The sequence below is a fragment of the Anomaloglossus baeobatrachus genome, chromosome 7, assembly GCF_048569485.1.
Source record: "Anomaloglossus baeobatrachus isolate aAnoBae1 chromosome 7, aAnoBae1.hap1, whole genome shotgun sequence".
NCBI lineage: Eukaryota > Metazoa > Chordata > Amphibia > Anura > Aromobatidae > Anomaloglossus > Anomaloglossus baeobatrachus.
The window spans coordinates 300,521,265-300,536,175 of NC_134359.1; the positions used below are offsets into that span (position 1 = coordinate 300,521,265).

Consider the following 14,911-nt stretch of genomic DNA (forward strand, 5'->3'; position numbering starts at 1 on the left):
AGCCTCCAGACACTGCTCCCAGAGGTGGACTGTTTTCCCTCCCTGTAGATCTCACATTTTATGAGGGACCACAGGTTCTCTATGGGGTTCAGATCAGGGGAACAAGCGGGCCATGTCATTATTTTGTCATCTTTTAGACCTTTACTGGCCAGCCACGCTGTGGAGTAGTTGGATGCATGTGATGGAGCATTGTCCTGCATGAAAATCATGTTTTTCTTGAACGATAGCGACTTCTTCCTGTACCACTGCTTGAAGAAGTTGTCTTCCAGAAACTGGCAGTAGGTCTGGGAGTTGAGCTTCACTCCATCCTCAACCCGAAAAGGTCCCACAAGTTGCTCTTTGCTGATCCCAGCCCAAACCTTGGCCATGTCCCTGAGTATGGCGCACCTTGTGCTTTTTGATACTCCAGTAACGTTGCAGCTCTGAAATATGGCCAAACTGGTGGCAAATGGCATCTTGGCAGCTTCACGCTTGATTTTCCTCAATTCATGGGCAGTTATTTTGCGCCTTTTTTGCCCAGCACGCTTCTTGCGACCCTGTTGGCTATTTGCCATGAAACGCTTGATTGTTCGGTGATCACGCTTCAAAGGTTTGGCAATTTCAAGACTGCTGCATCCCTCTGCAAGACATCGCACAATATGGACTTTTCAGAGCCCGTCCAATCTCTCTTCTGACCCATTTTGACAAAGGAAAGGAAGTTGCCTAATAATTAAGCCCCCCTTATATAGGGTGTTGATGTCATTACACCGCACCCCTCCTCATTACAGAGATGCACATCACCGGATTTACTTCATTGGTAGTTGTCTCTTAAGCCTATACAGCTTGGAGTAGGACAACATGTATAACAAGTATCATGGGATCACAATACTCATTTGCCTAATAATTATGCACACAGTGCATAGATAGTATGTATATATATACATATATATATATATATATAGTGTATATATATATATATATACTGTATATATACCATATATATATATATACTTAGTATGAGATGGGTATATACAGTAGATATGGGATGAATATATAGATACATGTCACATAGATAGCTGAGAGAAATATTATATAGCAGACAGGTGACAGATATAAGTGGGTGATGCAGATAGATGTGAGGCCGCCATGTCCCCCATTTATCAGGCACAATGAGCTGCTCCCCCCTAGTCACGCCATGTCAGTGCTCCAGTGGAGCGGGGCCCGGGGTTGGCTGCCGGTGGCTGGCGGGATCCGGTGAAGCGTGACAGACAGCGACGCACAGGACTCCGCTCTCTCTTGTAATTTCACTTCTCATCAATCTCTCGGGTTTCCATTCCATCTTTCAAGGTCTCTTCTGCTTTTCTTGTCCCATCTCATCCTCTCGTCAGTAATGGCCGCTGTATCTCGGTGGCCTTATATTTCGTGTTTATTGTGACTTGTCCAGGCCGTTTGGACCCGGTGTCTAATTCATAGTACACGGCCACGTCAGGTTTATCAGGGAGAGAACATGTAGCCATTATAGTCTATGGAGCTGTTCACATCTGGGAGGTGTGTGTGTGTGCGTGTGTGTGCGTGTGTGTGCGTGTGTGTGCGTGTGTGTGCGTGTGTGTGCGTGTGTGTGTTTGGCCGTGTCTACCAATAAATCATGGAGACGTGGTCCCTCGGGAAACTGAATTTCAAAATACAAATTTGCCATCCTTTGGCTTTTACTTGCTCTTTGGTCCTCTACACATTGCTGGTTGCACAGAGGAGTTCACAGATAAATCAAACTGGAATGCGCTCACTTAGGGATTCTCAGGTAACTCATTGTGTAGGCCGCAATGTCCAGGGAAACAAGGAGCTTGTGAAAGCCAAACAGTGCACAAGATTTAAAGAAACCCAATTGGAAAAAATTATTTTTAACCCCAAAACGTTCTGCATAGAGATATTATGAGGATGTTCATTCAGTTGGTTTACTTTTGTATAATAATTAAAGGGAACCTGTCATCAGAAATTTGGCTTTCAAGCTAAAGGTTTCCCCCTCTGCAGCTCCTGGGCTGCATTCTAGTAAGGTTTCTATACTTTTTGTGCCCCCTTTTAAACCAAAATAAATACTTTATAAAACTGTACCTTTCGGTTTGAAAATCTTGTAAATCGTCCATGGGGGCGGGCCGTCTGGTGTCCGTTGCTGTATCTTACGCCGTCCCCCATGCTCCAAATCATCCCTCAGGACGCCGCCCACTGCGCCCGGAGGTCCAGTGCACGCCGGGACACCTAGTGACGTGGTCGCAGGCACGAGCGTATAGGCGGCGCTGTGATTGCATCGCAAGTGCCCGCCCATACTCTCGTGCCCGCCCTTTCCCCACTGCCTCCAGCGTTCTGCGCCGGCCCGACGTCACCTCCTTCCCATCGTACCCTGCAGCAGGAAATAGATGGGAGGAGCGGAGCAGGCCACTACAGGAGAAGCGGAGGATCTGAGCGACGTACAGAGGGGAGAGCGCGGCCACGAGAGTATGGGCGCGCACTTGCGATGCAATCACAGCGCCGCCCATACTCTCGTGCCTGCGACCACGTCACCAGGTGTCCCGGCGTGCACGGGACCTCGGGCGCAGTGGGCAGCGTCCTGAGGGATGATTTGAAGCATGGGGTACGGCGTAAGATACAGCAACGGACGCCACACAGCCCGCCCCCATGGACGATTTACAAGATTTTCAAACCGAAAGGATTTATTTTGGTTTAAAAGGGGGCACAAAAAGTACAGGAACCTTGCTAGAATGCAGCCCAGGAGCTGCAGAGGGGGAACTTTTAGGTTGAAAGCCAAATTTCTGATGACAGGTTCCCTTTAAGCAGATCACAGACGGCACAAAACTAAAGTCATTGCAAATGGCAACTTTCTGGCTTTAAGAAACACTAAAAAAAATTATGAAAACATAATGTGCAGCCAGTAACGGTTACTATTCAAGACCAAACAGGGGGAAACATTATGGAATCACTCAATTATGGGGAAAAAAATGATGGAATCATGAAAAACAAACAAAAGAACCCTCCTATAATACATCACTAGTATGTTGTGGCACCACCTCTGGCTTTTATAACAGCTTGCAGTCTCTGAGGCATGGACTTAATGAGTGACAGTCAGTCTCTTCATCAATCTGGCTCCATCTTTCTCTGATGGCTGTTGCAGATCAGCTTTGCAGGTTGGAGCCTTGTCATGGACCATTTTCTTCAACTTCCACCAAAGATTTTCAATTGTATTGAGATCCGGACTATTTGCAGGCCATGACATTGATCTTATGTGTCTTCTTTCAAGGAATGTTGTCACAGTTTTTGCTCTATGGCAGGATGCATTATCATCTTGATACATGATTCCATCATCCCCAAACATCCTTTCAATTGATGGGATAAGAAAAGTGTCCAAAATTTCAATGTAAACGTGTGCATTTATTGAAGATGTAATGACAGCCATCTCCCCAGTGCCTTTACCTGACATGCAGCCCCATATCATCAATGACTGTGGAAATTTACATGTTCTCTTCAGGCAGTCATCTTTATAAATCTCATTGGAACGACACCAAACAAAAGTTCCAGCATCATCACCTTGCCCAATGCAGATTCACAATTCATCACTGAATATGACTTTCATCCAGTCATCCACAGTCCACGATTGCTTTTCCTTAGCCCATTGTAACCTTTTTTTTTTCTGTTTAGGTCTTAATGATGGCTTTTGTTTAGCTTTTCTGTATGTAAATCCCCTTTCCTTTAGGTGGTTTCTTACAGTTCGGTCACAGACATTGACTCCAGTTTCATCCCATTCATTCCTCATTTGTTTTGTTGTGCATTTCCTGTTTTGGAGACATATTGCTTTAAGTTTTCTGTCTTGACGCTTTTATGTCTTCCTTGTTATACCAGTATGTTGCCTTTAACAACCTTCCCATGTTGTTTGTATTTGGTCCAGATTTCAGACACAGCTGACTGTGAACAACCAACATCTTTTGCAACATTGTGTGATGATTTACCCTCTTTTAAGAGTTTGATAATCCTCTCCTTTGTTTCAATTGACATCTGTTGGAGCCATGATTCATGTCAGTCCACTTGATGCAGCAGCTCTCCAAGGTGTGATCACTCCTATTTAGATGCAGACTAACGAGCAGATCTTATATGATGCAGGTGTTAGTTTTGGGAATTAGAATTTACAGGGTGATTCCATTACTTTTTCCCCCTTTGGTCTTGAAAAGTAACCGTTACTGGCTGCACATTATGTTTGCATCATTTTTTTAGTGTTTCTTAAAGCCAGAAAGTTGCCATTTGAAATGACTTTAGTTTTGTGCCGTCTGTGATCTGCATTTTTTTTTAAGCAAAAATAAACTGAATGAACATCCTCAGTTAGGTGAGTCCATAATTTTTGCCAGGGGTTGTAGTAGTTGTAATAATAATAGTATTAGCAAATTCTTCCAATTGGCAATGTAGTATAGTTCTCTTACCTCATGTGCAGGGCCTTAGGTATCCATGGTTACCATGACACATATAGTCACAGTTAGTTGTTAAAGATCCTGCAATGCCCTGCACATGAGGTAAGAGACAGTGAATCAGAACTATACTACATTTCTAATTGGAGGTATTTGGTAATATTATTACACCTACTACATATTGGGAGAAGATCCTGGGGATGGGAATACTCCTTAAAGGGAACCTGTCACCAGTTTTTTCAGTATTGACCCAAAAGTCTCCCCTTCTGCAGCTCCCGGCAGCTTTCTATGAAGGTGCACCTTGTTCCTGACTCCCCTTCCAGACCCCACAAATACTTTTATAAAATCTGACCATTGTGGACAGAGCCGAAAACAGAGGTGCGCTTTCGTAAGCCCGTTTCGCGTTTGCGCAAAAAGCTCACGGGCTCGCGCAAGTGCACCTATGTTTCAGCTCTGTCCACAATGGTCAGATTTTATAAAAGTATTTGTGGGGTCTGCGAGGGGAGTCAGGAACAAGGTGCACCTTCATAGAAAGCTGCCGGGAGCTGCAGAAGGGGACACTTTTGGGTCAATACTGAAAAAACTAGTGACAGATTCCCTTTAACGTCTCCTGCTCACATGTAGCTGGCGCCCTGTTACATGTAAGTGTGGCGGGCTCTGGGAGGAGCGCTGCTCTGGAAGGAGCGCTGCTCTGGAAGGAGGGCTGCTCTGGATGGAAGGCTGCACTGGAAGGAGCGCTGCTCTGGAAGGAGCGCTGCTCGGGATGGAGGGCTGCTCTGGATGGAAGGCTGCACTGGAAGGAGCGCTGCTCTGGAAGGAGGGCTGCTCTGGATGGAAGGCTGCACTGGAAGGAGCGCTGCTCTGGAAGGAGCGCTGCTCGGGATGGAGCGCTGCTTCAGGCAGAGAGCCGGGCCGAGCTATGGATTCCTGCTCCTCGCACCGTTGGCGGCAGAGCAGATCGGGGCCGCGCTCTGCTGGGAGACGCTCCAGGCTCCGTCTAGACATCTGCAAACTGTGGCCCAGAGGAGTGAGGAGAAACCTGCGTCCTCTGGGGTCTGGAAGGAATATAGTGACTACCGGCCGCAGGGATGAGAGGAAAAAAGGTCACAGCAGCTCCGACCGATACCCCCGACTACTACCCCTGACTACTACCCCCGACTACTACCCCCGACCGATACCCCCAACTACTACCCCCGACTACTACCCCCGACTACTACCCCCGACTACTACCCCCGACCGATACCCCCAACTACTACCCCCGACTACTACCCCCGACTATACCCCCGACCGATACCCCCGACTACTACCCCCGACCGATACCCCCGACTACTACCCCCGACTACTACCCCCGACTACTACCCCCGACCGATACCCCCGACTACTACCCCCGACTACTACCCCCGACCGATACCCCCGACCGATACCCCCGACTGATACCCCCGACCGATACCCCCGACTACTACCCCCGACTACTACCCCCGACTACTACCCCCGACCGATACCCCCGACTACTACCCCCGACTACTACCCCAGACTACTACCCCCGACCGATACCCCCGACTACTACCCCCGACTACTACCCCCGACTACTACCCTCGACTACTACCCCCGACCGATACCCCCGACTGATACCCCCGACCGATACCCCCGACCGATACCCCCGACTGATACCCCCGACTACTACCCCCGACCGATACCCCCAACTACTACCCCCGACCGATACCCCCGACTGATACCTCCGACTACTACCCCCGACCGATACCCCCGACTACTACCCCCGACTGATACCCCCGACCGATACCCCCGACTGATACCCCCGACTACTACCCCCGACCGATACCCCCAACTGATACCTCCGACTACTACCCCCGACCAATACCCCCGACTACTACTCCCGACCGATACCCCCGACCAATACCCCCGACTGATACCCCCAACTACTAACCCCGACTACTACCCCCAACTACTACCCCCGACCGATACCCCCGACTACTACCCCCAACTACTACCCCCGACCGATACCCCCGACTGATACCCCCGACTACTACCCCCGACCGATACCCCCGACTGATACCTCCGACTACTACCCCCGACCGATACCCCCGACTGATACCCCCGACTACTACCCCCGACCGATACCCCCGACCGATACCCCCGACTACTACCCCCGACTGATACCCCCGACCGATACCCCCGACCGATACCCCCGACTACTACCCCCGACTGATACCCCCGACTGATACCCCCGACTACTACCCCCGACTACTACCCCCGACCGATACCCCCAACTACTACCCCCGACGGATACCCCCGACTACTACCCCCAACTACTACCCCCGACTACTACCCCCAACTGATACCCCCGACTACTACCCCCAACTACTACCCCCGACTACTACCAACTACTACCCCCGACTACTACCCCCGACTGATACCCCCGACTGATACCCCCAACTACTACCCCCAACTACTACCCCCGACTGATACCCCCGACTACTACCCCCAACTACTACCCCCAACTACTACCCCCGACTGATACCCCCGACTACTACCCCCAACTACTACCCCCGACCGATACCCCCAACTACTACCCCCGACGGATACCCCCGACTGATACCCCCGACTACTACCCCCAACTACTACTCCCAACTGATACCCCGACTACTACCCCCAACTACTACCCCCGACTACTACCCCCGACTACTACCCCCAACTACTACCCCCAACTACTACCCCCGACTACTACCCCCAACTACTACCCCCAACTACTACCCCCGACTACTACCCCCGACTACTACCCCCGACTGATACCCTCGACTACTACCCCCGACTACTACCCCCAACTACTACCCCCGACTGATACCCCCGACTACTACCCCCGACTGATACCCCCGACTACTACCCCCGACCGATACCCCCAACTACTACCCCCGACGGATACCCCCGACTGATACCCCCGACTACTACCCCCAACTACTACCCCCGACTGATACCCCCGACTACTACCCCCGACTACTACCCCCGACTGATACCCCCGACTGATACCCCCGACTGATACCCCCGACTGATACCCCAGACTACTACCCCCGACTACTACCCCCGACTACTACCCCCGACTACTACCCCCGACTGATACCCCGACTGGTACCCCAGACTACTACCCCCGACTACTACCCCCAACCGATACCCCCGACTACTACCCCCGACTACTACCCCCGACTACTACCCCCGACTGATACCCCCGACTGATACCCCCGACTACTACCCCCGACTACTACCCCCAACCGATACCCCCGACTACTACCCCCGACGGATACCCCCGACTACTACCCCCGACTGATACCCCCAACTACTACCCCGGACTACTACCCCCGACCGATACCCCCAACTACTACCCCCGACTACTACCCCCGACTGATACCCCCGACTACTACCCCCGACTGATACCCCCGACTACTACCCCCAACTACTATCCCCGACTACTACCCCCGACTGATACCCCCGACTGATACCCCCGACTACTACCCCCGACTACTACCCCCGACTGATACCCCCGACTACTACCCCCGACTGATACCCCCGACTGATACCCCCGACTGATACCCCCGACTGATACCCCCGACTACTACCCCCGACTACTACCCTCGACTACTACCCCCGACTGATACCCCCGACTGATACCCCCGACTACTACCCCCAACTACTACCCCCGACTGATACCCCCGACTACTACCCCCGACTACTACCCCCGACTGATACCCCCGACTACTACCCCCGACTGATACCCCCGACTACTACCCCCGACTACTACCCCCGACTGATACCCCCGACTGATACCCCCGACTACTACCCCCGACTACTACCCCGACTGATACCCCCGACTGATACCCCAGACTACTACCCCCGACTGATACCCCCGACTGATACCCCCGACTACTACCCCCGACTACTACCCCCGACTGATACCCCCGACTACTACCCCCGACTACTACCCCCGACTACTACCCCCGACTGATACCCCCGACTGATACCCCAGACTACTACCCCCGACTACTACCCCCGACTACTACCCCCGACTGATACCCCCGACTGATACCCCAGACTACTACCCCCGACTACTACCCCCGACTGATACCCCCGACTGATACCCCCGACTACTACCCCCAACCGATACCCCCGACGGATACCCCCGACTGATACCCCCGACGGATACCCCCGACTACTACCTCCGACTACTACCCCCAACTACTACACCCGACCGATACCCCCAACTACTACCCCCGACTACTACCCCCGACCGATACCCTCGACTACTACCCCCGACTGATACCCCAGACTACTACCTCCGACTACTACCCCCAACTACTACCCCCAACTACTACCCCCGACCGATACCCCCAACTACTACCCCCGATTACTACCCCCGACCGATACCCCAGACTACTACCTCCAACTACTACCCCCAACTACTACCCCCGACCGATACCCCCAACTACTACCCCCAACTACTACCCCCGACTGATACCCCCAACTACTAACCCCGACTATTACCCCAGACCGATACCCCGGACTACTACCCCCGACTGATACCCCCGACTACTACCCCCGACTACTACCCCAGACTACTAACCCCGACTATTACCCCAGACCGATACCCCGGACTACTACCCCCGACTGATACCCCCGACTACTACCCCCGACTACTACCCCCGACTATTACCCCAGACCGATACCCCCGACTACTACCCCCGACTATTACCCCAGACCGATACCCCGGACTGATACCCCCGACTACTACCCCCGACTGATACCCCCGACTACTACCCCAGACTACTACCCCCGAGCAATACCCCAGACTACTACCCCCGACTACTACCCCCGACTGATACCCCCGACTGATACCCCAGACTACTACCTCAGACTGCTACCCCCGACTACTACCCCCGACTGATACCCCAGACTACTACCCCCGACCGATACCCCCGACTACTACCCCCGACTACTACCCCCGACTGTTACCCCAGACTACTACCCCCGACCGATATCCCCGACCGATACCCCAGACTACTACCCCAGACTACTACCCCCGACTACTACCCCCGACTGTTACCCCAGACTACTACCCCCGATCGATACCCCCGACTACTACCCCAGACTACTACCCCCGACTGATACCCTCAACTGATACTCCAGACTACTACCCCCGACTACTACCCCCGACATACTCCAGACTACCTACCCCCGACTGATACCCTCGATTGATACCCAACTGATACCCCCAACTACTATTCCCGACTGATGTACCACAGGAAGATTGTAAAAAATGTCAAAACGTGATACTGTGTTGTCACTGAATCTAATCCTCTCCTGTGTGATACTGTCTGCTGTATCTAATCCTATGTGATACCATCTGCTGAGCTGCTGGGGACGGATGGACTATGACTTTTCACCTCTGTTCTTTCTCTCTTTTTTTGCAGTCTTGTGAACTGGTGCCCGTCCGTTCCCCTCTGCGGACATCACGGGGTGAGGGGACCCCAAAGTGTCATAGAAAATCCTTCACATTTCCACAGAGACACCAGCCAGGAAAATGAGCGAGACCCCGGGAGTGAGTGTGAGGGATGTGAGAGCGTCTGAGTGAGTGTCTGAGTGTCTCCTCATCTCATTGTGATACATACTCCCATATACAGAGATCACAATCCTGTACTACTAATAACGACAGGAACGAAAAGCACATACCGCCACACACATTACACCGCGCAGATACCGCCACACACATTACACCACGCACATTACACCGCGCACATACCGCCACACACATTACACCGCGCACATACCGCCACACACATTACACCGCGCACATACCGCCACACACATTACACCAACACATAGATTACACCTCGCAGATACCGCCACACACATTACACCACGCACATACCACCACACACATTACACCACGCACATTACACCACGCACATTACACCGCGCACATACCGCCACACACATTACACCACGCACATTACACCGCGCACATACCACCACACACATTACACCACGCACATACCACCACACACATTACACCACACACATTACACCACGCACATTACACCGCGCACATACCGCCACACACATTACACCACGCACATTACACCGCGCACATACCGCCACACACACCGCCACACACATTACACCGCGCACATACCGCCACACACATTATACCACGCACATACCGCCACACACATTACAGCGCACACATACCGCCACACACATTACACCGCGCACATACCGCCACACACATTACACCGCGCACATACCGCCACACACATTACACCGCGCACATACCGCCACACACATTATACCACGCACATACCGCCACACACATTACAGCGCACACATACCGCCACACACATTACACCGCGCACATCTTACTTATTGCACACATTATATTGCACACTATACACCTCACTACACCACACACATTATATTGCACACACACATTACACCAAGCACATCCCGGCACATACTGCACCAATCTCATTACACACATTACACCGCGCATACACACATTATATACATATGTTACACTGTGCATGTACCACCACACACATTCCACCAAGTCTGATTGCACACATTATACTGCATCAACCTCATCACATACATTAGAGCACGCACACATTACACCGCACACCTCCCATAACACACATTACACCGCACACACACAATACTGTACACCGCACACCTCCCATATTACACATTATACCGCACACACACACAATACTGTACACCGCACACCTCCCATATTACACATTATACCGCACACACACAATACTGTACACCGCACACCTCCCATAACACACATTATACCGCACACACCCCATCACACACACATAATACCACACACATGCCATCACAGACACATAATACCGCACACATCCCATCACACACATTATACCGCACACATCCCATCACACACATTATACCGCACACATCCCATCACACACATTATACCGCACACATCCCACCACACACATTATACCGCACACATCCCATCACACACATTATACCGCACACATCCCATCACACACATTATACCGCACACACATTATACCGCACACACCCCATCACACACATTATACCGCACACACCCCATCACACACATTATACCGCACACATCCCATCACACACATTATACCGCACACTATTACAATGCTGCTCATGTTCTCATTGGTTGATCTCTAATGGTGCCGTGGTGACCTCCGGTGGTCACTGTATGTATAGCAGGTGCATGTATTATAACTGCGCTCACACTGGTGCTGCAGGGCACCAGTCTATTAACCCTTCATCTGCTATAAGACAGCAGAGCACGTCTCCCCTCCCCCCCATCCAAACCAAGGCCTGCCTGTCATGAGACATCACTAATTGTTTACTAAAAGCTCTGCAGATCCTCACTCACTGGTTTGCAGAGCATCTCACCTTCATCCTCCCATGTGCACTAACTTTTCAGGCAGGTTTTCACAGTATTATTAACCCTCTCCCTTCCTACACTGGTCACATGGAGGAGCTGGCTGGCGGATTTAACCCTTCATTCATCCACATCAGGGATGGGAATCCTCCGCAGAGCATCTCCCTCCGGCCGGCCTCTATCTATCCGTCTACTATCTGATGACTGTTACCTGTACTCACCTATGGTCCTGCATGCTGCTCGTCTTACATGCACGCAGGGGAGGGCGCGTCACCCCTCTTTCTTCTACTGCGGAGAGGGAGAAAGTGATGGAAACACGAGGTGAAATCATTTTCCTAGAGAAGAGAGAGACACTTGAACCTTTTTTTTGCAGCCACGCCATGCTGGGACGGCACAATTTGCTTCTGTTTTTATTTGCAAGTAGATTGCCAGCCTTTGGGGCTCAGATCCTATTTAGGCGGGGTCATGTGGCCCATACAGGCCTGCACCAGTGCATTACACTGGTCAGGCTTAGCGCATAAGACCCGCATCGTTTCCATCTGGTGACATCAGTGGTCTGGATTCCCCCCGGGTGCTGCCCCCTGCTGGACACGTGTCTCTCTCTCCTGCCTCTTTTCTTTATATACCTGTTGTGGGGTGGGCATCGGGGGTATTGAGAATGTATTTTTATTATATCATGTTCTTGCAGGAAACTTTACTAGTATACGAGGCGCATGTCACGTGAACCAGCGATGTTTGTATATTCTGCACATTTTTGTATGAACTGAGCATGAAACGAAATAAAATATTTATGCATGAAACGACGATCTCCTCGTGTTGTCCACCTCGGCACCGATCAAAAGGTCAAAGCAGAAAGCAAACATGGGCCACGAGGCGGTCCACAATACGTGGGCTCCTAGAAAGCAAACACAGGCCATGAGGCGGTCCACGATACGTGGGCTCATAGAAAGCAAACACAGGCCATGAGGCGGTCCACGATACGTGGGCTCATAGAAAGCAAACACAGGCCCACGAGGCGGTCCACGGTACGTGAGCTCCTAGAAAGCAAACACAGACCACGAGGCGGTCCACGATACGTGGGCTCATAGAAAGCAAACACAGGCCACGAGGCAGTCCGCGTTACGTGGGCTCCTAGAAAGCAACCACAGGCCCACGAGGCGGTCCACGATACGAGAGTTCCTAGAAAACAAACACAGGCCACGAGGTGATCCATGATACGTGGGCTCCTAGAAAGCAAACACAGGCCACGAGGCGGTCCGGGATACGTGAGCTCCTAGAAAGCAAACACAGGCCACGAGGCGGTCCACGATACGTGAGTTCCTAGAAAACAAACACAGGCCACAAGGTGGTTCATGATACGTGGGCTCCTAGAAACCAAACACAGGCCACGAGGTGGTACACAATACGTGGGCTCCTAGAAAGCAAACACAGGCCACGAGGCGGTCCATGATACATGGGCTCCTAGAAAGCAAACACAGGCCACGAGGCGGTCCATAATACGTGGGCTCCTAGAAAGGAAACACAGGCCACGAGGCGGGCCATGATATGTGGGCTCCTAGAAAGGAAACACAGGCCCCGAGGCGGGCCATGATATGTGGGCTCCTAGAAAGGAAAAACAGGCCACGAGGCGGTCCACGATATGTGGGCTCCTAGAAAGGAAACACAGGCCACGAGGCGGTCCACAATACGTGGGCTCCAAGAAAGGAAACACAGGCCACGAGGAGGTCCACGATAAGTGGGCTCCTAGAAAGGAAACACAGGCCACGAGGCGGGCCACGATACGTGAGCCCCTAGAAAGCAAACACAGACCCACGAGGTGGTCCACGATATGTGGGTTCCTAGAAAGCAAACACAGGCCCACGAGGTGGTCCACGATATGTGAGCTCCTAGCGTAAAGAGGGGCCGGAAACGTGAAGATAAAAGTGTTCTAGGGACCAGTCCAGGAGGACATGAAGGGGCGCCACCAGTCATCCAGCAAGCAAGGGGGATTCCCACTTTACTTTTAACCCTTTATTCTTGACATGCACAAGTAAAAATTCAATAATAAAATAAAAAGAAAAACAATTACCTATATAGTTTATGGAAGTAGACATTTTACACAATGTAAAAAAATATACCCAGAACTTTATTTTGCAATTTTGCATCAAATTGTAACGTTTTGTAAAATGATGCAACAAAGATAAACAAAAAAAACTCAAACAACTGGCTGAATAATAAGAGGGTGATCACGTGAAGAAAAGTTCCTGAAACCTTCCACTGGAGTCATCCAGGGCTGCACAAGGGAGAGAGGACGGTAACAGAATGTGAAAGGGTGAAAGAGGTGATAACATGAAGAAAGGTTCCTGCAGTTCCACCTGTTGTCACCGCCTGTACAAGGTAATAATGTGTGATTGGTAGGAGGGTGGCAACATGAAGAAAAGCTCCTGCATCCTTCCAATGGAGTCACTCAGGACTGCACAAGGGAGAGAGGACAGTAACAGAAGGTGGCTGGTAACAAAGGTAAAACATGAAAAAAGTCACAGCCTATACATGGTAATGTGTGTTTGGTAGGAGGGTGGTAACATGAAGAAAGGTTCCTGCAGGTCCACCTGATGTCACATCCTATACATGGTAATGTGTTTGGTGGGAGGGTGATAACATGAAGAAAGGTTCCTGCAGGTCCACCTGATGTCACAGCCTATACATGGTAATGTGTTTGGTAGGAGGGTGGTAACATGAAGAAAGGTTCCTGCAGGTCCACCTGATGTCACATCCTATACATGGTAATGTGTTTGGTGGGAGGGTGATAACATGAAGAAAGGTTCCTGCAGTCCCACCTGATGTCACAGCCTATACATGGTAATGTGTGTTTGGTAGGAGGGTGGTAACATGAAGAAAGGTTCCTGCAGGTCCACCTGATGTCACAGCCTATACATGGTAATGTGTGTTTGGTGGGAGGGTGGTAACATGAAGAAAGGTTCCTGCAGTCCCACCTGATGTCACAGCCTATACATGGTAATGTGTGTTTGGTGGGAGGGTGGTAACATGA

At 51.2% G+C, this 14,911-nt stretch overlaps 1 protein-coding gene across 2 annotated transcripts in view; it reads left to right on the forward strand.

Moving 5' to 3' along the window:
- The window catches only part of PRRT2 (proline rich transmembrane protein 2), a 31,447-nt gene extending 18,764 nt beyond the window's left edge, over positions 1-12,683 (forward strand). For both annotated transcript variants that reach the window (XM_075318565.1, XM_075318567.1), the window contains exon 4: positions 9,902-12,683. In XM_075318565.1, the coding sequence (XP_075174680.1) occupies positions 9,902-9,909 (8 nt within the window). In that variant the 3' untranslated portion in view covers positions 9,910-12,683. The remainder of the gene's footprint in view (positions 1-9,901) is intronic.
- Positions 12,684-14,911: the final 2,228 nt, after the last annotated feature.